This window comes from Acomys minous (assembly GCF_964271855.1).
Source record: "Acomys minous genome assembly, chromosome: 16".
NCBI lineage: Eukaryota > Metazoa > Chordata > Mammalia > Rodentia > Muridae > Acomys > Acomys minous.
In genome coordinates, this window is record NC_140498.1 from 62,610,397 (window position 1) to 62,636,257 (window position 25,861).

At 41.7% G+C, this 25,861-nt stretch overlaps 2 protein-coding genes across 7 annotated transcripts in view; one reads left to right on the top strand and one right to left on the bottom strand.

Moving 5' to 3' along the window:
* LOC311587537 (uncharacterized protein) overlaps positions 1–20,858 on the top strand; it is a 494,998-nt gene extending 474,140 nt beyond the window's left edge. The window contains exons 1-5 of one of the 6 annotated variants that reach the window (XM_084764490.1): positions 869–1,009; positions 1,337–1,444; positions 9,339–9,465; positions 15,709–15,769; positions 17,004–20,858. In XM_084764490.1, coding sequence (XP_084620616.1) covers positions 1,442–1,444; positions 9,339–9,465; positions 15,709–15,769; positions 17,004–18,789 — 1,977 coding nt within the window. In that variant the 5' untranslated portion in view covers positions 869–1,009; positions 1,337–1,441 and the 3' untranslated portion in view covers positions 18,790–20,858. Of the gene's footprint in view, positions 1–868; positions 1,445–3,474; positions 7,521–9,338; positions 9,466–12,079; positions 12,258–15,708; positions 15,770–17,003 lie in introns of those variants that run through there. The other 5 variants (XM_084764489.1, XM_084764491.1, XM_084764492.1 and 2 more) reach the window with 5 other exon arrangements.
* Positions 1–25,861, bottom strand: part of LOC311587533 (uncharacterized protein) — a 428,822-nt gene that overhangs the window by 370,510 nt on the left and 32,451 nt on the right. The gene's annotated exons all lie outside the window — the stretch shown is intronic.

Genomic DNA, 25,861 nt, shown 5'->3' on the forward strand with positions numbered 1-25,861 from the left:
GGGCAGTATATGGTCACTCCCGGAATGCAGGGAGAAGTAAGGGTCACCTAGAAGACAGGTTCTCACAGAACCTACAGACCATGGCATTCGTTACATAACATATAGAACATGGCATTCGTTTGGTCCTTGCACCAGATTCTTCAACTTTCCATTGTTAGTCAGCCATTGATGGGTTAGTTGGACCACAGCCTGTGAGACATTTCCATAAATCTACTTTCTACATACACAGAGAGATTCAATTCATCTAGAGAACCTTGACTAATATAGCTGTGTAATTGTTTTCACTTTCCCACTGGGAAAGATGTGCAGGCTAACAATAGTGTTCCACAGTGTTTGTCATCTGTTCCCTGCTTTTCTCCCAGGGTTGTCTCGTATCTACCAGGTAAAAAAGTAGCAGCAGTTTACCTGAACTCAGCACAAAAAACACAAAATAAAAATCTTGTCTCCTAAAGTCTCTTTAATGGACAAGACTCCACTAAAGGTTGAGGATTGGGCTCTGTAAGTTACCCACCTTGATACAGGAGGAAGAAGGGGAAATTCCTACTGGGTGCTGTGACTTGGTGAGGTCAGGGTCGCTGCCCACAAAGGGGAACAAGAGAAGGGGGTTGAGCAGAATAAGCTCAAGTGGTATCTGCTCCTCCTCGGGCTAGTTAGGAAGACAGATGTTAAGACTATTACAGGACACGCACAAGTGCTACTGAAATGCAAATCTCTGCACATCTGCTAAAAGTTTGGCCCTGCTTAGGAAGCCCGGGACAGGAATCACGATTCTATGCCCTTACGGTGCACTCAAACTATAAGAGGTGTTTATGTCACTCAAGACGAACTGGCCAATCAGGGACTCCAGGAAGACCAGCCTGTCAGATGCAAAGGCAGCTCTTCCGGAGCGGTGCTGGAGGGTCGGTTCCTGTGCCTTAAAAAGACTTGAGCGGTTCCGTGTGACATGCTCTGAAGCGCTGTTGCTGAGTGCTGTGAGGGGAGCTCAGGCAAGCGCTGAAGTCCGGAGATGGTGAGTGGATGGTCACTGGCCACGAATGGGAGGGGCAGGCTGCTGAGCAGCGTTAGCTGGAGGGGTGAGTCCTGCCGGGAGCTCGATGAGAAGACAGACAGGTTTTGGAGGACAGGCACGGTGCTACAGAGACGCAAATCTCTGTATATCTGGAAATAATACGTCCCTGGACTGGAAGCCTGGGCCTGCGGCTGTTCTATGTCCCTTCAGCACACACTAACCCTAAAGGGAGGTGCTCATGTCACTCAAGACTCACTGGCCAATCAGGACTTTCAAGCGGATCTGCCAGTTCAAACGCTGTTTCTTCCGGGTGGTGCCGTCCTGCAGGTTAGGCTTGAGAGCTGACCTGTCTTGAATGGGTCCGTGTGCTGGGCTCTGATCGCTGCTGCTGGGTGCTGTGAGGGACGCTCAAGCAAGTTCCAGAGTCCCGACATGGTGAGTGGAGGGTCACTGCCCAGAAATGGGAGAAGTAATTTGCTAAGCAGAGCTAGCGCTGGAATGGTGGGTCCTGCTTGGGGCTCGGTGGGAGGACAAAAGGGTAGGCTATTGGAGAACAGGCACAAATGCTACTGAAATGCACATCTCCGCAGATCCGGACTGGACGCCTGGGCCTGCAACGATTATGCTGTGTCCCTTCAGCACACTGTAACCCTAAGGGAAGTGCTCATGTCACCCAAGACTCACTGGCCAATAAGGGCCTCCAGGGAGTCCTGCCAGTATGAAGAGGAGGCTGGTTCGTCCAGTTGCCTTGCTGCAGGCGCAGCTCTATAGCTGAGTTTTCTTTAATGGTTCTGTGTGGTGTGCATTGAGCACTGTTGCTGGTTGCTGTGAGGGAAGGCCAGGGTCCCTGCCCACAGAGGAGAGGAGCAGGAAGCTGAGCAGCAGAAGCTGGTGTGATGGGTCCTCTTTGGGGTTGTGTGGTAAGCAAAGGGTCAGCTATGTGGCCACCTGTGTGGTCCCTTGTGGTCCTAGTCACTCCCTGCACCTGCCTGTGGCCTCTGAAAAACTTCACATTGGGGGAAGCATTTGGGCAAAGCTTTCAGAGCAGGGACTTGTGTCTAGAAACATCCTTAGCAGGATGCCAAACTCGGAGGGTCCTAGTTTCCCTAGCATCTTCTACAAGTTTTGCCCTTGGACTTTCAAGTTTAGGTGTAAGATCCGTTTGGCGTTAATGTTGTGGAGCTTGTAAAGGGCGCCTCATGTGCTGGGGTAGCACTCCAGTGTTAAGCTGTGATGGAAAAGGTAAAATCGATGATGTAAAGGATTTACCAATGTTTAGAAAATAGTAAGAGATTCCCAAGTAGAATTTAGCTGAGGGCAGGACTGTCTCCAAAACACCCCGCGGGTAAGTGTTATGCTAACCTGGCCTGGTAGAGGTTAGGGTGCTGGAATGCACATGTTTGTTCATTAGGCTTGTCCTGTTGTCCAGACATTTGGCTCGTAACCGTGGTTATTACAACCAGTCACTAGGCCCATCCTCCTATCAAGGAACATGTTTCTTTTTCTTTTCTTTTCTTTCTTTTTTTTTTTTTTTTTTTTTGCATTCTAATCCTGAATTCATTCAACACAGTCCTTTCACTCTACACAAGTACAAACACAACCTTATCTGAAATGCTACAAAGTTATAAAACTCAAAACAAACTTTATAGTACTGATACAATAAAAGCAAAAGGGCAATGTACAACACACTGCCAAGGTTAACCTGCAACGTGAATGGCAGGTGATGACGGGGTGGGGTAGGTTCCCTGTAGGACTGGCTCGCCAGTTTTAGAGAGTTACCAGAGACACGGGGACAGAGCAGACAACTATGCATGAAGACCCCTTCAAAGGCTTTTAACCCTAGAAGTTGAAGAGCACTCAGGAGGGACACGGTCAGGCCCACAGCACAGCAGCTTGGTCCTTTCGGCAGATGTGGCACAGCTACAGCATGGGTGTGCGAGCAGTTGTCTGACTGCTTCCAGGTCGTCTGCGGGAAACCGTGTGCTGCCATATGGAGGCTTGCTAAGGAACATGTTTCTAACAAGCTGCTCAAGTATTGAGAATAAAATAGAGCTCTTTCTCTAAAGCAAGGATAAAGCTTGGGGGAGCTGGTAAAGGTCTGAGACCAGAGCCTTTGGGGAGGGGTGGCTTCAGAGCCTGAGAGCCCAACTCTTTTCACTGTATAGATTATGTATGGTTATAGGTCGGTCCCAAGGCCACTATAGGCTTGGCCAGTAATGTTCTTGTGATGTCCTGTGTTCCCTTTGTGCAGCATTGGTTCATTAGACTCGTCTTCAGTTTGTCTCATTGTATGAGAGTTTCTCCCCTTGTATGATAGGTGTCTCCCACTTTTTCCCTGTAAGTGGTATACAAGATGGGATTCTTTAAAAAGCTTACTTGGCAGAAGACGCAGCTTGTGCAAGACTTCCCCACCTCAGTTTTTGTACTTTCTAACTTTTATTTTTCCTGTCTTTTTCATCCTCTAGGACCATCTACTTAGCACCCTGTCACTGATGAATAACTTGCTGCTTCAGGGCACTGGTGGACTTAAGTATTTCTGGGAATATCTTTGCTGTGCACATGTCTTTCTTAGTGGTTAGACTTGCAGTCTCTAATCCATATTTAAATTGTTCAAAACATAACCTGGGGTCTGGAACATAAAAGATCCTTAATGCTGACAACGTATGTGTAATGCAAAAATCTGTTTTCAGCTGGCTCTTCTTTGAGCATTAGCCATAAGTAAATGAATGCTGTCATTGCAGAGATTTTTCTTAATGAATTTTTATTTGTGTGTACAGTGATTTAACATCTGCATCTTTTGTGTTTTAGAAAAATATATTTCTGAAACAAGCTATGTTGACTCAGGTCACCTTGAACCCAGTCTGTTGCTCCCCAGGAAAATGTCCTTGCTTTCCTTTTTTTCAAAGTTGGTATACTTACCTGTTACAGGGTGTGGCTTGCATACCAGCCCTTTAGCCCAGGGCTTGGGTTGCCTTTCTTCCAGCTGCCCATTTTGGTTTACCTGGTCTTTTTAGTCTATCATTTATCCTCTTGGCCTCTTGGTCAGGCTCTCCCCTCCTCCCTTTCCTCAATTCACTCAGAGTTAGGTCCGTTCTGGACTCTCCCAAATGTCTGAATCTGGGTATGTGCTCTCTCTCTCTCTCTCTCTCTCTCTTTCTCTCTCTCTCTCTCTCTCTCTCTCTCTCTCTCTCTCTCTCTCTCTCTCTCTTAATCTATAATAAACTTTCTACTCCACCATACCTAGGAGAAGCTATTTCTTTTCATTTTTATTTATTTATTTTTCATTCACCTTCCATTTACTGCTCCCTACTTTTTGTTAATTGTTGTTACTTTTTGTCTTTGACTGAAGTTTGGCTGCAATACCTCTCAGCTATGAGGTAGAGATGGCTGCACTGGATAGTCAGCATGTAGTGGAATATGGAAATGAATGTGCCTTGAAAGAGGAACAGGAAGAACTCTAGGAGAATGGAAAATTCTACTAAAATACAAATTTCCCAGACTAAGGCTCTGACTGGTCCTAGGGTGGAAGGGTAGAGCTGGGGAGCCTAAGCTGTCTGAGTCATTTGGTCTCTAATCCCCAATAGAGGAGCTTTTGGCTGCTACTGTTCTGAGGCCCCAGCTGGGTTGGCCAAGGTAATGATGGACTCTGGCCAAGCCTAGCAATCAGGAGCACCAGTGGGAGGTCGCTTGTAGGTTCTTTCCAGGTTTCTCCTCTGATGCAGCTGTAGGGAGCTGTGAGGGAGACCAAAAACCACACCATGATCTGTGTCTCAGCACTACACTGTCCCCAGGCAAGGAGGAGCATGTCTGCCGAGCTCTCAGAGTCTCATCTGCTGGGACTGAGACAGGCTGTGGGTCACACTGTGGCTCTCTTGGTTCATATTGTAACCTGGGCAGAAGCCATTTGGCTCTGACGGTTTCTGAGTGAGAGGGTTCCTTGAGGACAGGGAGGCTTGCAGGCCTGGAAGTGGAAAGCTATGGTGCTTATGTCACTATCAGTGTGCGCACACACACACACACCCACAGAGGCATTATTTTTGGTGTGCAATATGAAAATAGATTGGAAAACAGAAGGTCTGGCTTCTAGGAGTTCTGAACCTTGCATTTCATATCCAATTTTGCATGACAAAGTGTATAAATAGCTTTGAAAGTGATTTAAAAAAGAGGTGATGGGGATCAAGCATCAGCAATACTTGACTAGACTTTTTTTGCCTTTCCAGTACCACCAGCCACCATGGCTCAGTTCAGGAACATTTAATTTTAAGATACTAAAACAGGGGCTAGAGAGATGGCTCAGAGGTTAAGAGCACTGATTGCTCTTCCAAAGGTCATGTGTTCAATTCCCAGAAACCACATGGTGGCTCACAACCACCATCTATAACGAAATCTGGTGCTCTCTTCTGGCCTGCAGGCGGAATGCTGTATACATAATAAATAAATAAATCTTTTTTTAAAAAAAGATACTAAAACAATTTCTGAGATACTAATGAAATTTCTGAGATGCAGAGGTTCTCAGGCGTGCATGGTCTTAGGTTGGTGGATAGGGCAGATTCCACATCTTGTGACATAATCCATGTGGCAGCAAGGAGACATTAAATTATACTTGACATTGTTTTTTATATGGGCTTCACTAGGGCTGGCTGTGTTTGCCTAGAACCACAAGGGGGCGTGAAGGGCTGCACAGCCATAGCCCACCTTTCTGATCACCTCCATTTCCAAAGAGAGTTCTAGAGCATAGGGCCTCTCTGTTTGGAAAAGAGATCAGTAATAGCTGGAGGGTCAGAAATATAACAGTTTAAGGGTTACATTCAGTTGTTTAGTAAGAGTTGTGAAGTCTGTGTGTATTTATGTTTTATACGCATACAGCCAAAGGTAACATTGGTCAAGTTCACATTTTTCCTGGCAGACTTCCCTTAAGGTTTTTGATTTAAAACTTAAATATATTTTAGGCTTATGTTTTTGGCTTTTTCTTTCTATCTCTTTATTCTTTCATAGTGTACACATTCGTGATTGTTGTAGCTTTCTGGTTAGTATGGAAGTCATATTGTGGCAAGATGTGTGCTATTCCTTCATAATCCGTGGAGAATTTTGAGTTTTTTCAAATGGTACATAACTTTGGAATCAGGTTTCCTCTTATTGCGCATAGTCAGCATCTTTCTTTTTGAAAATACATCATTTTAGTTGTGGGGTTTAATGTAGTATAAAAGGCTCAAAGTTATTTGTCTACATAATAATTTGTTTAGCAAATTACAATAAGTCTATAACCGAAACTGATATGAAATAATGTACCAAGCCCTAGAAAGAGGATTTTTTATTCAGTTTAGTGACATGGAATACATTGTTATGGTCACATTAAAGAAATCTCACCAAGTATGGCTTAATTGAGGAAGCAAAAAGAATGAAAATAAAACGTATTCCAGAATTGAACAATTTGTCTAAGTGTGACGGAGGATTGTGTATTAGCTTGCAAAATAAACCTTGATAGCATTAAATTGTGATTTTTTTTGACAGATATCAGCTGAAATTAAATAAGTCCATATTCTGTTGTTTTAGTTGACATAAAATTGCCCATATTTAGTGTATCTATTCTGAGGCATTTGGACATAATGCCTACATCCAAGCCACCCCGCTACACAGAGTCCTCATAAAATGACAGAATGGCCATGGGTCCCAGCGATCTTCTCAGTGTGTTTTTCATATACTTGAAATTAGTATTGAGAAGTAGCAGAGCGCTCATGCTCATTGCAGTTATGTTTTGGCGGCTTAAATATAAAAATAACCTCAATGCTCGTTTGTTGAGGAAGAGCTGGGTGCCTCAGGAGGACCCTATGCTAAAGGACTGAAGAGAACAGCAACAGCAGAAGGATTACACTCTCAGGCAGTGTTGTACAGATCGTAAAAGACAGCATGTAATTACATCTTAAGCAGTGTCAAGCCAATTCTTTCTCCCATCTGATATTAATATTACTTGCACTCTCATTTGTCAGATGGCTGTCAGAGCTTCAAGCCATCTTGTCTACATTGCCGGCAGCAATAAACATGAAGGGTGGAAAGCACTGAGGCCGTCACCTTCAAAGACATCTTCTAATGTTCGTTTAGTGGATATGTGCAAAAGAAAAGTGAAACATCAATATTTTTGTAGCAAGATTTGTTATAGAGATGAGAAGCAAATGTACTATTGTAGTATACTGTGAAAAAAGGCAGGAAGTTGCATTTCAACATCACAAGATGTTGAGATACCTAAGTTGTGAGGCACCTGCCATGAAGAGCTCCCTTCAGGGAGTGGAAGTAACCAAACTGAGCGATGCATGAGAACTTACAGGGATAGGGCCATCTAAGCCTTTTGAAACTGAAGCCCGATGCATTTGAAACAGAGCTACAGGATTTGTTGTTTGGCCTGCAGGTTTCTTTCTTTGGTCCAGTCTTCCCTCACTATGTACACACTCCTCTCTACTGTCATGGGAAGGGGTATTCTGTGCATTGTGTGGTGGAATGGTAGAACCTGGTTTCAGATTTTACAGGACATGGCAGTCAAAATATTTTCTTGTGTCAGAAGAGACTTTGGACATTTGAACAGTGTGTGAGCCGTTGCAGATGATTAGGATTGTTAATGCATTTTCATCATGGATGACCATGAGCCTATGGTGACCTTGGTCAGTATGTAGTTGATTGAATCAAAAAGCTCCCAGAGAGGATGCTTTCTTCGAACACTTGTTCTTCTTTGTGGCTTTCATTAGAGGAGCTTATGGAAGTTTTATTTTCAGAGGGACATTTCTATATTCCTTATTGGGGGTAGAATTTGAGTGTCTCTGTACTCAACCTATTTCCTGTTCTTTGTGTCTTCTGTGTTGTCAGCTTCCTTCTCATGCTATAGACTCTATTGCTACATCACATAAGATAGAGTAGAGGCAACTGCTCTTCAATATTAAGCTATTTTGCTAGGCTAATGTTTTTATATTTTTAAAATTTGGTGTTTTATCTTTGATTTTGAAGAAAAGTTTCTCTGGGTAGCACTGGCTGTTCTAAAAGTAGGTATGCAGACCAAGCAGGTTTCGAGCCTACAGGTCAAACTCTATCGAGTGTTGGGATTAAATGTGGGTGGGTAACATCATCATCACCACCATCACCATCATCATCCTCATCACCATCACCATCATCATCGGCTGATGGTCCTGGAATGTAGGGTTTTTTTTTTTTTTAGTACATGCTAAGCATATGTTGTGTTCATCTTCAACCACATCTAGCAGTTTGAAATTTGGCAAGAAGTATATTTCAATTCTCAGGATGGAATTATTCATGATACTAATACTGCCTGAGCTTTCTGAGTCATTGGATTGCAGGTGTGTGACATATTTTTCTACCTCTTGTGTTTGCTTTTATTTTTAATGAATATGAATATTTTGCCTATATGCATGAATATACACTTCATGTACTCCTCCTGGTCCTCACAGGAGTCAGAACATGGCCTCAGAAATCCTGAATGTAGATCAGTGGATAGTAGTGATCTCCCATGTAAGCACTGGCAATTGAGCCCAATTATTTGCAAGACTAGCAAGAGCTAGTCACTGCTGAGGCATCTCTCTTGCCCTATGTTGCTTATTAATGATAAACATTTATATTCCTCATATTTTCACCTTTCTATCTGTACTTGTTTAAGCATGCATTCCCTTTTAGGAAGATCTTATTAATGTTACAGTTCAGGTTTCTGGAAGATGAATACAGAACTGGAGTGAATGTGTGATTCTTTGTAGAACTTCAGTAAAGACCTCTGAGTCGTTTCTATCTTTCTTGTTTGCTTGATTGGCTTTCAGGGGAGACAGTGTCTTAATGTATATGTCTATCTGTCCCGGAACTCATTGCATAGATCATGCTGGCATCCAGTTCAGTGAGATACACTGGCTCCTTCTCCTGAGTGATGGAATTAAAGACATGCGGGAATACAACTAGATTGCCCATTATTATTATTATTTTAGTTTTGTAGTTAGTAACTCTTTGAAAATTGATGTGTTCTTGGTACTTTTATCTGTTTGCTTCTCTCTCTCTCTCTCTCTCTCTCTCTCTCTCTCTCTCTCTCTCTCTCTCTTCATGTCTGAAAATTGGCATTTTTATTTCAAGGCTATATACTACTCAAAGGGGGCAGAAATGAGAGGGGTGCGGCTCATCATCCAGTTTTCTTCTGAAATGACTTAGTGATTATGTTAAAACTTCTATGTCAAAAAAATAAGCAGAGGAAGCACCAGGTTTCTATGACTATATTGTCAATGAAGTATACATTTACAGTGATGTCACTATCGTGCTTTTTGATGTACTCATTTATGGCATATTTTAGAATACAGTGACCTACCATGATGTGCTTGTGAATTTCACCCAAGAAGAGTGGGCTTTGCTGGATTCTTCCCAGAAGAAACTTTACAAAGATGTGATGGAAGAGACCTACAGGAACCTCACTGCTATCGGTAAGACTGTGAATTTTATTTCTCTTATTTTGAGTTTTAATTTATTATAGTTTATTCACATTACATCCTCTTGTTATCTCCTTGCTCATCATATCTTCTCCTTCCCACCAACCCTCCCTCTTCTGTCCTATTCCCTTTCCTTACACCTCTAACAAGGGAGTTGCTCCCCCCACCATCTGACCACACCCTATCAGGTCTCATTAGGATAGACAGCATCTCCTTCCTCTCCGTCCGCAAGGCCACACTGCAAAGGGGAGGTGATCAAATCTCGGGCACTAGAGTTCATGCTAGAGGCAATTCCTGCTCTCCTTCACACACACACTTGGAGAATGTGCTGTTTATTGGCTACATCTGAACAGGAGGGTCTAGATTCTCTGCATGCATTGTCCTTGGTTGGTACATCAGTTTGTGCAGGCCCCCCTAGGTTCATAACACACCTGCTGGTCCTTCCATTCCCCCACTCATCCAAACAACTCTCAGTGCTCCTACCACAGTCTGGCTGTGAGTCCCAGCAAAGGTCCTGATCCCCTGCTGGGTGGAGTCTCAGAGGACATCTGTGTTGGACTAATATCCACTTATAAGTGAGTATATACCATGTGTGTCTTTCTGGGTCTCAGTTACTTCACTCTATATGATCTTTTCTAGTTCTATCAATTTGCCCACAAATTTCAAGATTTCCTTGTTTTTAATAGATGACTAGTATTACATTGTGTAAATGTACCACAGTTTCTTTTTCTTTATCTTTTCGTTGGTTGAGGGATATCTAGGTTGTCTGTAGATTCTGGCTATTATGAATAAGGCTGCTATGAACCTAGCTGAACAAATGTCCTTGTTGTATGATGGAGCATCTTTCAGGTATATGTTCAGGAGTGGTATATCTCTGTCTTAAGGAAGAACTATTTCCAATTTTCTGAGAAAACACCAGATTGATTTCCACAGCGGTTGTACAGGTTTGCACTGCCACCAGCATTGGAGGACTATTCCCCTTTCTCCACATATTCGCCAGCATGTGCTGTCACTTGAGTTTTTGATCCTAGCCATTCTGATGGGTGTAAGATGGAGTGTCAGAGTTGTTTTGATTTGCATTTCCCTGATGGTTAAGGATGTTGAACATTTCTTAAGTGTTTCTTGGCTATTAATATTTCTTTGTTGAAAATTCTGTTTAGCTCTTAACCCCATTTCTTAATTGGATTATTTGGTTTGGTGTGTTTACTTTCTTGAGTTCTTTATATATTTTGTATATTAGCCTATTTCTATGCCTGTATCATGATGTCTTAGTTACTGTTGCTCTATACTACAGCTTCAGGTCAGGGATGGGGCTCCTCCCTGGGCCAGCAGACTCACACACTGGTGCTCTGCAGCTCGCAGTTCAGGCTGAGAGATAATGTATGTACAGCTTGCTAGCCTGTGTTTGGCTGGGCTTTGGAACATGTGCCAAGGCCCACCTGGGCCCTGGGTCCCTCTGTGGACCAGCTTAGAGATCTGACATCAGATCTAACCGTGGTTCATACTCTGGGCTCACCCAGGGCCAACAGACACAGACACTGGTGCTCTGTAGCCCCCAGTTCAGTGAGAGAGAGAGGGGGTGGGGAGCAGGTGTAGAGCCTAGCCTGAGTTTGGCTGGGCTATGGAGAACTTGCCCATACCTGTCTGGGCCCTGGGGCCTGTTTTGTATTGGCAGGGTGGTCTCAGGTCAGATCCACTCATATTCCTGTGCCTTCCCCTGAGCCAGCAGGTCCAGATGCTGTTGCTCCACTGTTCACAGTTTAGTCTGAGATACAGAGACTGAGATACAGAGTGCATTTGCATGAGATATAGAGTGCAGATGCGGCTTGCAGGTGCATCCAGACTCCGGGGACTGGTCACCTGCCCACATGGAACCAGAGATTCCTCCATGTACCAGTTGGATTACGTGAGGCCAGGACCCACCTGCCCTCCACACAGTGTGGACCCATCTCACCCAGGGTTCTCCAGGTCTTGTGGTCTGTAGCTCCCAGCCTTTTCCCTAGGCTCAGTACTGCCAATCAGACACAACAAGGCATGGTCAGTGCTGCCATCTTGGATCTCCACTAATATTCTTAGGTTTGGTTGTATAGTGTCCCAGATCTCTTGGTTGTTTTGTGTCAGGAACTTTTTAGTTTTAATGTTTTCTTTGACTGATGTATCAATAACTTAAACCATATCATCTACACTTGAGATTCTCTCATCCATCTCTTGGTGTTGGTTGTGTCTGCAGTTCCTCTTCTCTTCCCTAGGTTTTCCGACTCCAAGATGGCCTCCAAGATTATGTTTTCTTTGTTGCTTCAAATTCCCTTTATAGGTCTTGAATAGTTTTACTCATTTCTTTCTCCCGTTTGATTGAATTTTTCTGTAATTCTTTATAGGATTTATTCAATTCCTTCATCTGTTTGAATGTATTATGCTGTATTTCTTTGAGAGATTTATTTTCAGCCTTTGCGGCTTCTATCATTTTCATCTCCTCAGACTTAAAATTATCTTCTTGTGCTTCATAGGTGTTCATATCTCCAGGGCTTACTATGGTAGTATCACTGGTTTCCAGTGGTTACCATATGACTCTAATTTTTGTTGCTTGTGTTCTTTCATTGGCTTCTAGCCGTCCAGTTGTCTCTGGTGTTTAGCAGGACTAGAGGTTCCTCCAATTGGGCCGCTGTCCACGTGGGCCAGGCAGGATGGGCGCTGGCAGAGCGAGCTCCAAGCTGAAGGCTGTTCGCAAGAGCTCCCCAAAGTTCTTCTCAAGATGGTGGATGATAGTTGTTGGAGCCTGCACCCAGGTCAGCTCTACTGGGTTTTCTGTGTGTGTTTCAGTTGTGTCAGGCAGGAGAGGAACAGGCTGAGAGAGTGTCAAGCTGAATGCTGCTTGGGTGCCTCTGAGGCTTCCTTGGTGTGGTGGACAATGCATTTTGTGGCTGAAACCCACCTAACCTCTGCTGGTTCACTTTCTGTGACCCAGATGGTCCATGCCGGTAAGTAGTGGGCAGAGAGAGAGATCCAAGCACAAAGCTGCTCTCCTGTCCCATAGTCCTTCTTGAGATGGCAGAAAATGTGGTTGGTGGTCCACGCCCGACTAGGTCTCCCTGTTTGCTCTCTCTGGCCCAGATGGGCCAGGCAGGTAAGTAGCAGAAGGGTGGACAGAGATCCAAGCCCAAAGTTGCTCGAGTGTCCCACAGGCCTCTTAGGGATATCGGCTAATGTGGGTTGTGGCCTGCACCGGCACACCTTTGCTTGTTTGCTGTACTTTGGATATATGACAGAATAAATAAAAAGGGAACTCACAAGACCTCCGTAAGATAGGCTTGTCAACATTTCATCCCAGGTGCAAACTGGCCCATGCGGCCTCCACCATGAGACTGCTGACAATTAGCAGTGTTATTTTCTTCAAATGTGTAGCCACAGATAAGTAGCCCTTGTTCCACTAAATAAACCCCCCCTTTGGCCAGTAACTCTGTGGGCCACATACAAAAAGAATGTATGAAAGTAGGATGAGCAGTTCTTGAGAAAAGGGGAGTCCAGAAGGAGAGGGAGAGGAATAAGGTAGAGAGATGAGGGGCTTAAAAATGACTAAAACTCATTATACAAATGTGTAAAACTACAAAACAACAAAGGATAATAAGAGCAAATAAAAAATGCACAGTGTAAATACGTATATTCACAGCTATATAGGCAGACATATCTATTTCACAATGACAAGAGAAAACGTTTTTAAAGTCTATATGTTCCAGAATTTTAGAGTAGTCATGTTTTGTAAGGTTCAATTCTTTGAAGAGTTTGAGATATTAAATAATCAGAAACAGATGTAAACTTGTGTGAAAATGTCCATATTTGAAGTCGGGAATGATGATTCAGTATTTAAGAGCACTGGCTGCTCTTTCAGAAAGCCTAGATTTGATTCCCAGCACCCTCACTGTTGTTCACAATCTTGTGTATCTCCAGTTCCAGGGGGATCCAATACCCTTTCCTGGCCTCCACAGCCACTGAATGCATGTGGTGCACAGACAGGAGAACATCCATTCACCTAAAAACTGTGCGCATGTAACAGTACTCAGGCTATATAACAAGTATACATGATGAAAATAAAAATGGGGAGGCCTGTGGGACACTTGAATAGTTTTGGACTTGGATCTCTCTTCCCCTGCCTGCTGCTTACTGGCCTGGCCCACCTGGAACACAGAGAGCAAACAGGCAGAACAGAGTCCACTCCTCCATTGCTAGTGGGAGTACAAACGTGGACAACCACTTTGGAAATCAATCTGGCACTTTCTCACAAAACTGGGGATAGTTCTACGTCAAGACCCAGTCATACCACTCCAGAGCATATAGTTAAAAGATGCTCCACCATAAAACAAGGACATTTGCTCAGCTATGTTCATAGCAGCCTTATTCACAATAGCCGGATCTGGAAACAATCCTCAACTGAAGAGTGGATAAAGAAACTGTGATACACTTGCACAATGTAATAGTACTCAGCTATTAAAAACAAGAAAATCTTGAAATTTGCAGGCAAATGGATAGAACTAGAAAAGATCATACTGAGTGAGGTAACCTAGACCCAGAAAGACACACATGGTATATACTCACTTATAAGCAGATGTTTGCCACATAGTACAGGATAACCACAGACCTAATGAAGCTCTATAAGAAAGAAGACCCTAGGGAGAATGCTTAATTCTCATTCAGAAGGACAACTAGAATAGACAACAGATGCAGATGAAGAGGAAAAACAGGAACGAAGCCTACCATAGAGGTCCTCTGAAAGACTCTACCCAGCAGAGGATCCAAGAAGATGCTGAGACACACATCCAAACTTTGGGGTGGAGCACAGGGAGTCCTATGGAAGAGTTGGGGGAATAGAGGGACTTGTGAGGGATCAGGAGATCCACCTGGAGACTAATGGAGCCAGTAAATCTGGGCAATGGCGGCAGGGCGGTGGAGGGGTGGGGGAGGGGGCACCTGCGGAGACTGATGCACCAACCAAGGGCCATGCATGATGTGGACTTAGACCCTGTGCTCAGATGTAGTAGATAGGCAGCTCAGTCTCCTTGTGAGTTCCATAATATGGGGAGAAGGGACTTCTGAGATGGACTCTGGCCCCCATATGTTGATCACTTCCTCCTGGAGGGGTAGCTTTGCCAGGCCACAGAGGAAGAGGAGACAGACAGTCCAGATGGGACTTGATAGGATGAGGCCAGATGTTAGGGGAGATGGGCTCCTCTTTCTGAGGACTAGGGGAGGGAGGGAGAGCGTGTGAGCGAGGGAGGGTGGGATTGGCAGGTGACAAAGTTAGGGGGCCACTATCAAGATAGAAAGTAAACAAATTTTAAAAAAAGAGAGAGAGAGAGAGAGTATGCAACTGATCTCTATGGATCTATCTTTTGTGGTTGAATTTTCTGTTGAGTTATTTTATAGCCCAAGTATGTAATTGAATCTCCTCTTTGTACCTGTGAAGTTCTGTGTTTGAACAATGAGCACAGTTTGTGATTGCTCTTGATTACACTTATCAATAATTTCCCCAGAGGCATCTATCACTTCTACCCCTAATTTCATCATCTGTCTCTGTGACTACAGGAATGTTCATTTGAGTCCTCCATTGTTGTAAAAGAGTCCTTCACCATAAATTTATGGGTATGTCAGGCACATAGGTTCTCATCTTCCCTGTTTGTCCTTCCTGGTCCCACATATTGACTCCATTGTACCCTTTGTCTTATTTGAGATAATTTACCAATTCCTATAAACTGTGTGTAAACCTCCTGTGTGTAAACCTCCAGTGTCCTGTGTGCAGACACTGATGTTTTGTGGTCCACAAATAAGTCTGAGACACTGAGCACAGTGAGTAGCATGCAGGGCTGTAGCAAGGAGCTGTAACCTCCCAGACTTGGGACCTGAGAACTTTTTTGTGGTTTAGCCAGGTTACCTGAGGCTGAACCCACCTGTGTTCCACACCATGTGGTACCCCCTCACCTGGGAAACACCAGCACTGTTGTTTTGGAGTCCACAGTTCAGTCTTTCGGTTGCTGTGGAGTTGCTGCTGTTCTGCTGATCAGACACATTGTGTGATCGGGGCTGACATCTTGGATCGCCTTGCTTCGCTTCCTAAAATAAGGGGAAAATTCTTTCTTTGTCATTGGTACTCTTCTGTAGTTCCAGTTGAGCATGAGGTAAATAAATCAGGTGTGGATATAAGGTTCACTGAACATAGTAACATTTTTTTCTGGTACTGTATTTTAGGTTACAATTGGGAAGGCCATAATATCGAAGAGCACTGCCAAAGTTCTAGAAGACGTGGAAGGTAATTTTCATGGGCAACCTGATAAAAATATGCCTCTGAAGAAGTTTTAATGTGTCCTCAAAGGTTTTTTTTGTTTGTATGTTTGGTTTATTTTTGTTGTTGTTATCTGCTTTTATAAACAAGGTTTCTCTGTGTAGCCTTAGCTGTCCTAGAGTTGTTTGGGTAGGCCAAGCTGGCCTCGAACTCACAGTGATCTGCCCGCTTCTGCCTCTCCTAAAGCTGGGATTAAAGGAATACACAACTACACCTGGCTGTGTCCTTGGAGCTTTAAAGAAAAAGCAACAGTTTACAAAAAGCGCTGCTTTAAGTGATTTGATGATTATTAAAAAATTTTTAAATCCATGTACTTCAGTGTCAGGTATGTGATTTGTGTTTTCAAGGCACTCTAAGAAAGAACTGCCCATCTCACACCATTCAGACATCTGCAATAGGTATACACATTGAATAGGTTATATGTCTGAAACCTAATAAGCAAATATTCCATAGTAAAGCTAACGTTGCTCATATTCTTGTAGTAACATGGCAAAGTTTAGTGAGAGGTGGATCTTGCGAGAGTCAAAAATGCTATTGTGGAGAAACCTTAATCCCTATACTACATGATTATGCAGAAGAAAAAAATCAACCTGTGTGAACGCAATACGGAAATGTTTCATTCTTCTTCTAATTTTAAATAGACATATCATATGTCACAATGGATACAATCCATGTGAGCATAGGGATATAGAAAAAGCAACATGCCTTTCTTTCTCCCACAGCAATTAGAAGTTTTGCAGTAGTCTCCACTTTCAGTAAATTTTCTGAATGTGATACTAGTTTACTGTTCATTCACTTTCCTACTTCATTGGCTATACATCTGCAAACTCACAGTACAGAAAATCCCCATGAGTACTAGGAATATGGATATTCTTCTGCTTTCCTGATTTAGTTTGCAAGTGTAGTATTATTCACATACTAGAGTATTTATGAATTTAATAGCTGTGCTAAATCTCTTATAGAAAAAGCATGCTATGAAAGTGAGCCCAGTAATCAATACACTTACCATCACAGGTATCTTCTTAGATGCAAAACAACCCATAATGAAGGAGAACATCATGAATGTAAACAGTGATAGAACCTTAATATCTTATTTCTCTTTACCATTAGACCAAATCACAAAATTAATTCATACAGATAAAAAGGTCCATTAGTTTACTGACTGTGGTAAAGCTTTCACATGTGTCAATTACTTTTGCAGGCATAAAAGAAGTCATACTGGAGAGAAAACTGCTGAATATAATCTATGTGGTAAAGCCTTTGCATATCACAGTCATCCTCTAAGGCTTGAAAGAATTCATTCTGGAGAGAAACCCTTTGAAGATACTCAATATGGTGAAGCCTTTGCATTTCACAGTAGTCTCCAAATTCATGAAAATACACATACAGGAGAGAAATGTTATGAATGTAAGCAATGTGGTAAAGTCTTTGCATACCACAGTTCTCTTCGAAGGCATGAAAGAATTCATACAGGAGAGAAACCTTATGAATGTAACCAATGTGGTAAAGCCTTTACACGTCATAGTCATCTTCAAAGGCATGAAAGATCAAAATCACACCGAAATCATCTTCAAATATGTAATAGAACACATACTGGAGAGAAACCTTATGAATGTAGCCAATGTGGTAAAGTCTTTGCAAGTCGCAGCCATCTCCGAAGTCATGAAAGAACACATACTGGAGAGAAACCTTATGAATGTAATCAATGTGGTAAAGCCTTTGCACAACACAGTCATCTTCAAAGGCACGAAAGATCGAAATCACACCAAAATCATCTTGAAATACATAATAGAACACATACTGGAGAGAAAACCTATGAATGTAATCAATGTGATAAAGTCTTTACACGTAACAGTACTCTCTTAATGCATAAAAGAATACATACTGGAGAGAGACCCTATGAATGTAATGAGTGTAATAAAACCTTTGCATATAATAAGAGTCTCCAAATACATAAAAGAACACATACTGGGGAGAAACCCTATGAATGCAACCAATGTGGTAAAGCCTTTGCATGTCACAATAGCCTCCAAATACATAAAAGAACACATACTGGAGAGAAACCTTATGAATGTAATCAATGTGGTAAAGCCTTTGCATGCCACAGTAGTCTCCGAATACATAAAAGAACACATACTGGAGAGAAACCCTATGAATGTAACCAATGTGGTAAAGAATTTGCTTGTAAGAATCATCTTCTAATACATAGAAGAACACATACTGGAGAAAAACCCTATGAATGTAATCATTGTGGTAAAGCCTTTGCATGTCAGAATACTCTTCAAATACATGAAAGAACACATACTGGAGAGAAACCTTATGAATGTAACTATTGTGGTAAAGCCTTTGCGTGTCCCAGTAGTCTCCGAATACATAAAAGAACACATACCAGAGAGAAACACAATGAATGTAACCAATGTGGTAAAGCCTTTGCATGTAACAGTTATCTCCTAATACACAAAACAACACACACTGGAGAGAAACCATATGAGTGTAACCAATGTGGTAAAGCCTTTTCATGTCCCAGTCATCTCCGAATGCATAAAAGAACACATACTAGAAAGAAACACCATGTATGTAACCAATGTGGGAAAGCCTTTTCACAACACAGTCATCTCCTAAGTCATAAAAGGACACATACTGGAGAGAAACCTTATGAATGTAATCAATGTGGTAAAGCCTTTTCACAACAAAGTCATCTCCAAAGTCATAAAAGTACTCATACTGGAGAGAAACCTTATGAATGTAAGCAATGTGGCAAAGCCTTTGCACAGCGCAGTCATCTTAAAAGGCATGAAAGAATTCATACAGGGGAAAAATGCTATGAATGTAACCAGTGTGGTAAATACTTTTCACAACACAGCAATCTCCGGGTACATAAAAGAACACATACTGGAGAGAAACCCTGTGATAGTAATCAATATGTTAAATCCTTTGCATATTACAATAGTCTTGACGTGAAAGAACTCATACAGAAGGGAGTCTGACTAGGATGTGGTAAGATCTTTAGCCAACACACTTATATTCAGTTATACAAGAACATTTATTCTGGGAAAAATACCTGACAAGAGTCAACAATCTGTTCAAGCCTGATGATGTCCCTCCTCATTTTGCTTGCCCTGGCATCCTTATTGTGGACAAAAGCCCGATGAATTTAAATAAGGCAGCCCTTTTATATTTCACAATCCCTTTAATTACATCAACTATTTCATCCAGTTATAAAAACTTTATGTGTGTGTCTTAGTGCCTTTTCTGTTGCTGTGATAATGAGCAATGCTTTATGCAACTTATAAAAGCAATTAATTCGGCTTATGGTTCCAGAGGGATATGGAACCCCCATAAAAGTGGCAATGCAACAAATGTCATACACAGCAGCTAAAGCAGGAAGCTCACGTGCTCATCTTGTGGCATGAAGCAGTGAGAACTTGCATGGTGTGTGTATGTAAACTCTCAAGCCCACGCCATGTGACATTTCCTTCAGCAGGGCAGGATTTCCTACATCTTCTTAAATGGTACTATCAACTGAGAAGGATTGATTTTTCTCACTTAAAGCCTATACGCTTGCTTTCTGTTCCATGAACCAAATCGCAGTGAAGAAAAACCTCTGTAGATGAGGCTTTGGGTGCCTCAGTACCTGAGTTACAGGAATATACAAGAAAAACATTCATGAGTAAAAGTTTATTTGTTTAATAATTTGTTTTAACTTAATTATGTAATATCAGTGTTTCTTTGTGTGTGTGCCGTTGTTCCTGGGAATGAGCTGGTATTAGTTATGTCACTAGTTCTGTAAATATTTGGAAGCCTATATATATATATATATATATATATATATATATATATATATATATATATATATATATATTCTTAATGTCAGGAAGTAGGAAAGAACTTAAACAAGAAAAATAACTCTGTTCATGTAAATTATTTGAGAAAGACTTTAGACCTCATAGTTTTCATTTTCAAAAGGAAAATATCTTGTTTTATCTATTTTTCATCAAAGCCTTGAAGAAAGTAATGTTGTTTGTTTGGGTTTGTTTTTTGCTTTTTGTTTTTGTTTGTTTGTTTGTTTGTTTGTTTGTTTGTGGGTTTTTTTGAGACAGAGTTACTCTGTGTTAGCCTTGGCTGTCCTGGACTCACTTTGTAGACCAGGCTGGCCTCAAACTCACCCAGATCCTCCTGCCTTTGTTTCCCAAATACTGCAATTAAAGGTGTGTGCCACCACTGCCCATCAGATGTAAATCATTAACCATAGTCAGTCAAATGTAATGGAGGAGACCACAAATTGGGGTTGTGATTTGTATATTGAAACATTTGGAGTAGGTATTGAAGTTTGCTATATGTGTGACAAATCTATTTACAGAAGTTTATTAAACTTGTTATATTCCTCATGTGGCTTCTGTTCATCTTGTATTGTGCTTTTACTTTGTGATAGGTATTTTTATGCTGCAATGTATAGAATGGGGTCCCCATCATCTAAATGGTCCATAGTTTATTACTCTATCAGGCAGTATGTGACCATACTTTCCAGTAAGGGTGTCTGTGAAAGGGTGGTGGGTAGTTGTTACTGCTTTTGTTTTTCATACATTCACAAATTCCATTAAGATTTTATTTGTTATTCAGCCTTGTGTGGATATCAGTAGTTAGTCAAGACTACATTTGAACCCTTGGTTCTCATGTGACAGCCTCCTGAGTACAAGTCCATAGGTAGAAGCTGTTCCCCCAATGTGTCTTTTTTGTCAATACCTTGTAGCAATGTTAATTTTAAAATGTTTAATAGAAAAAGTAAAGAAGAAACCTCATATGTATCCAAAGCAATATTTTTATCTATCTTGTAGAGATGTAATGAAGTACAATAACCAGCAATCAACTGTACATCTTACAACATAGCTTGATTGGTATGAACATGTATATATTACTTGATGTTCCATGTGTCTTCATGTTCCCATTACTTTCAAACTGGTTCTTCATCTTGAAGTATTGCCTTTTAAGGGAATTGTCTATAAGTGCTGGAGAATGACATTTATTTAAACCGCAATGACATTTATTTTCAAATATTTCTAAGTTGTGTCTGTGATGTGATTATTGGGTTTTTAGGCCATGACAGATATGTGGAGCCTGGTTGACAACTTTTTAGGGTTTACTTTGCTCAAGGTCAGGCTGTCAGTTTTGCACACCACAGACATTTCCCACTTAGCTGCCTCATTAATGCAGAAATAAGATTAGTTGAAACATGACATCAGGAAAAATATTCTTTTCAGATTGTAAATATATTGACATCTAAATATGCAAAAAACCAGAACAATTTGAGTAATAGATCCTATTTGCAAATGAAAATTATATGCTGATGTATTTTTTGGAATGTGTCATTTTATTCTTAGGCGTAAACACCTTTTAATGCCACGTTATCCGAGCCACAAATGAATGCCAGAGAATCATCTCAGTGATTAAGTTGCTTGTTGGTAAGCCTGATTATGAGTTCAAACTGTGAAGCCCATATCACTCCTTGAAATTTTTCTCTTACTTTTACACCTGGGCTGTGGCATATGCACACTCACACACCAGCACATACATAAATAACAACAAAAAAAAACAAATAAGGTAATCTCAGCACTCAGGGAGACAGAGACAGGCAAATCTTCGTGAGCTGGAAGTTAGCCTGGTCTATGAAGTGATTCCAAGACAGCCAAGGATACACATAGAAACCCTGTCTCAAAAGGGGGGTGGATCCAAGATGGTGGTGCCAACTATGCACAGTGTCTGAATGGTGGAACCAAACCTAGTGACCTGAGAATAGCTCTGGGGGGTCAGGGGGAGCTACAAACCGCAAACCCTGGAGAGCCCTAGGTGAGAGAGGTCCACCTAGTGCAGAGCACAGGTGGATCTGGCCTCAGGCCATCCAACTGGTCAATGGAGGATGGGTACTCAATCCCAAGAGACTGGCTACATATCTGCCTGTGATCTGCAGTTGTGCTCTGTATCTCGGACTCTGTACCTGATACTGAACTGCAGGTGCTGAAGCAACAGCCTCTGGATGTGCGAACTCAGGAGAACAGAACGGATTGATCTGACCTCAGATCACCTCACTAGTCCACAAAGTCCCAGAGCCTTTGAGGTCATAGGAAAGCTCACCAACGCCCAGCCAAAGGAAGGCTGTTGGGCTGTACCAGTGCTCTTTAACTCTGACTGAACCATGGGGTACACAGCAAGAGAGTCGGTGTCTCCTGGCCCAGGGTGGAGCCTAAAGTGTGGAGCTGGGATAGATCTGACCTCTGGTCAGCTCCCTGTACCATGAGGCCCAGGTGGCTGTGGACAGGTTCTCCAAAGCCTAGCCAAACACCGCAGGCTAGTGCGCTGTACTTTAATCTGGTGCACTAAATCAAGACCCCAGGGTGGGCAGGGAAATGCACAGCAAAATGCAGCCAAATGCCACAAGTTAGAGCTCGGTACCTGCACTCTCTGACAGACTGAACCAATGCCCTAGGGCCCCAGTGGCCATGGGCAGAGTCTCCTAAGCCCAGCCAAATGCAGGATAACAGGCTGTACTGGACCTCACTCCCTTGGACTGAACCATTGGCTTCAGGGCACCAGCACCAGCCTCTGCTGGCCCAGTAGGGAGTCCAGGGTATGAAGTAAAGTCCCCTGGAGCTGAAACCAGGTCACCTGCCTAATCCAAGGAAGAGTTCCTGGATCTCTACAGGTGAGTGGTCTTGTCCTTTAACCACTCACCTATGAATTTCTCTCAGTGGCCAGGGAAGAAAACCAGAAACTACCAACCACCAACATCAGAAAGAGCAATATGAATAACAGCCAGCATAAAAACACGAATAACAAAAGCCAAAATAATATGTCATCTACTGAACCCAGTTTTCCCAATGCAACCAACCCTGTAAACTCAAACACAATGGAAGCAAAAGAAAATGACCTCAAACCTTCATAATAAAGATGATAATGCAGAAAATGAATAAAATCCATAAACAAATACAAGAAGATGCAGCCAAAAAGATTGAGGACCTTAGAGCGGCCATATAGAGCCTATAGAGGAGCCTATAGAGAGGAAATGAAATCACTGGAAGAAATTCAGGAAAATGCTAACAATCAGGTGAAGGAAATCAATAAAACGGTTCAAGATACGAAGATAAACATGGAAACGATGATAAAAAGCACAAATAGCTGGGAAAGAGAGAACTTAAAGAAGGCAGGAAATGCAAAGGTATGCTTCTCTAACAGAATTCAGGAGATGGAAGAATCTCGGGTATAGAACATACAATAAAAGAATTTGATGCAACCATCAAAGAAAAGGATAAGACAGAAAAATTCCTGACACAAAACATCCAAGAAATCAAGGACACCATGAAAAGATGAAACCTAAGGATAATAAGAACTGAGGAAAGAGAAGATGCCCAGCTCCAAAGCTGAGAAAATATTTTCAACAAAATCATAGAAAAAAATTCCCCAAATTAAAGGAGATGTATATAAGCATACAAAAGGACTACAGAACATCAAGTAGAATAGACCAGAAAAGAAAATCTTTCCACCACATAATAATCAAAACACAAAATGGTCACAACAAAGAAAAAATATTAAAAGTGGCAAGGGAGGAATGACACCCAACTTCTCAGTAGAGATGCTAAAAGCCAGAAAGGCTTCAGCAGAGATCCAGCAAACCCTTAGAAACCACAGATGCCCGTCCAGACTACCATTCCCAGTGAAACTTTCAATAACCATTGATGGTGAAAACAAGATATTCCATGACAAAAACAAATTCAAACACACCTATCCACAGATCTGGCCTTACAGAAGTTACTAGAAGGAAAACTCCAACCCAAAGTGACAAAATACAACCAAGATAACACAGGAAATAGATAACTTTAGCAAAACAAAAACTAGACAAATATTCTGCTGCAACGAACATCAAAGTGAAGGGCCCTAACAGTCAGTGGTCATTAATATCTCGCAACATCAATAGTCTCTACTCTCTAATAAAAAGACACAGACTAGCAAAATGGATGCATAAATAAGACCCAACATTCTGCTGCATTCAAGAAACACATCTGAGCCACAATGATATACATTACCTCAGGGTAAATGGCTGGAAAAAAAAGCATTCCAAGCAAATAGGACACAAGAAGCAAGCTGGTGTATCCATTTTAATTTCTAATAAAATAGGCTCTCAACCATAATTAATCAAAATAGGTAAGGAATGACACTTCATACTCATCAAAGAAAAATTCAACAAAGAAGACATCATAATTCTGAACATCTATACCCCAAATACAAGGGCATGCACATTTGTAAAATAAATATTAATAAAGCTTTCACCACACATCAATCCCAAGGCATTAACAGTAGGAGACTTCACCACTTTCACCAAAGGATGGGTTAACAAAACAGAAGCCAATTAAAGAGATAATGACACTATCTGATAATGAGTCAAATGGATCTAACAGATATCTTTAGAACTTTTCAACCAAACACAAAAGTTTATACCTTCTTCTCAGCACCTCCGTCTCCAAAATGGACTATATAGTAGGTCACAAAGCAAGCCTCAACAGATGCAAGAAGATTGAAATAATACTTTGTATCCTATCAGATCACCATGGACTAACGCTGGACTTCAACAACAACAGAAATAACAGAAAGCCTACACACACATGGAAACTGAACAACTCTACTCAATGACAACTGGGTCAGGGAAGAAATAAAGAAATTAAGGGCTTACTCAAAGTCAATGAAAATGAAGGTATAGCATACCCAAATTTATGGGATACATTGAAAGCAGTTCTAAGAGGAATGTTCCTAGCACTAAGTGCCTTCATAAAGAGATTAGAATCATCTCATATAGGTAATGTAACAACCTATCTGTAAGCCCTAGAATAAAAAGATGCAGAAACACCAAAGAGGAGTAGATGGCTGGAAATCATCAAACTCAGGACTGAAACCAATAAATTAGTAACAAAGAGAACAATTCAAAGAATCAACAAAACCAAGACCTGGTTCTTTGAGAAAATCAACAAGATAGACAAACCATTAGCCAAAATAACTAAAAGGCCGAGAGTCACTATCCAAATCAACAAAATCAGAAATGAAAAGGGAGGGAAAACAACAAGGACTGAAGAAATACAAAGTATATAGTGCAGTATATAGTACAGGTCTTGTATACCCAAATTTAGTTCCTAGCACCCATGTAAGATGGAGTAGACCTACCTGTAATTTCAGGTCCGGGACCTCTGATGCATTTGTCTGGCCTTCTAGAGGACCATATATGCAAATGATGAAAAGACACATGCATATTTGATTCCCTGTCATCAAAAAGGTTATCTTCATGTATATGTAATTTTTTAAAAATAAAATTTATTTAATTTAGGCGCATAAGTTTTCCACTGTGTATACCAAGTGCATGGCAAATATCAGTGGTCAAAAGAGAGCCTGATCCCATGTTATTGGAGATACAAACAATTGTGAGCTTTGATGCTGAGAGTCAAAGTTGGGCTCTGTGGATGAGTAGGTAGTGTCTTAGGGTCTGAGCCATCTATACAACCCCATGAACAAGACATTAATACCAGTAAGGTGTAACTGGTTGGTCCTAAGTTCATTTTTACTTCAGCCTTGATGACCCAGAATAAATATAAAATTGGTAATAACAGAAACTAACTTAGCCTTGGTGCTTAAAGAAGTTTGCTAGCAGCTGGGTGTGGTGGCACATGGCTTTAATCCTAGCACTCAGGAGGCAGAGGCAAGTGGATCTCTGTGAATTTCTAGGTCTGCATGGTCTACAAAGGGAGTCTAGGACATCCAGGGCTGTTACACAGAGAAACCCTGTCTTGAAAAACTAAAAACGGAAAACAAACAAACAAAAAAGAAAATTTCCCAGCCCAATTTGTACAAAATTGGGAAGAGTACAAAGAGTAACCAAGAGAGAAACTGACAATAGACATCTTTTCAAAAGTGGTTGACCACTTGACCATATCTACACCACTGAGGTTATCTCACAGTTAACAATAGGACCCACAAGGACACATGTGAGATATACTCCTACTGGAGTTTATGCCTACTGTGAGG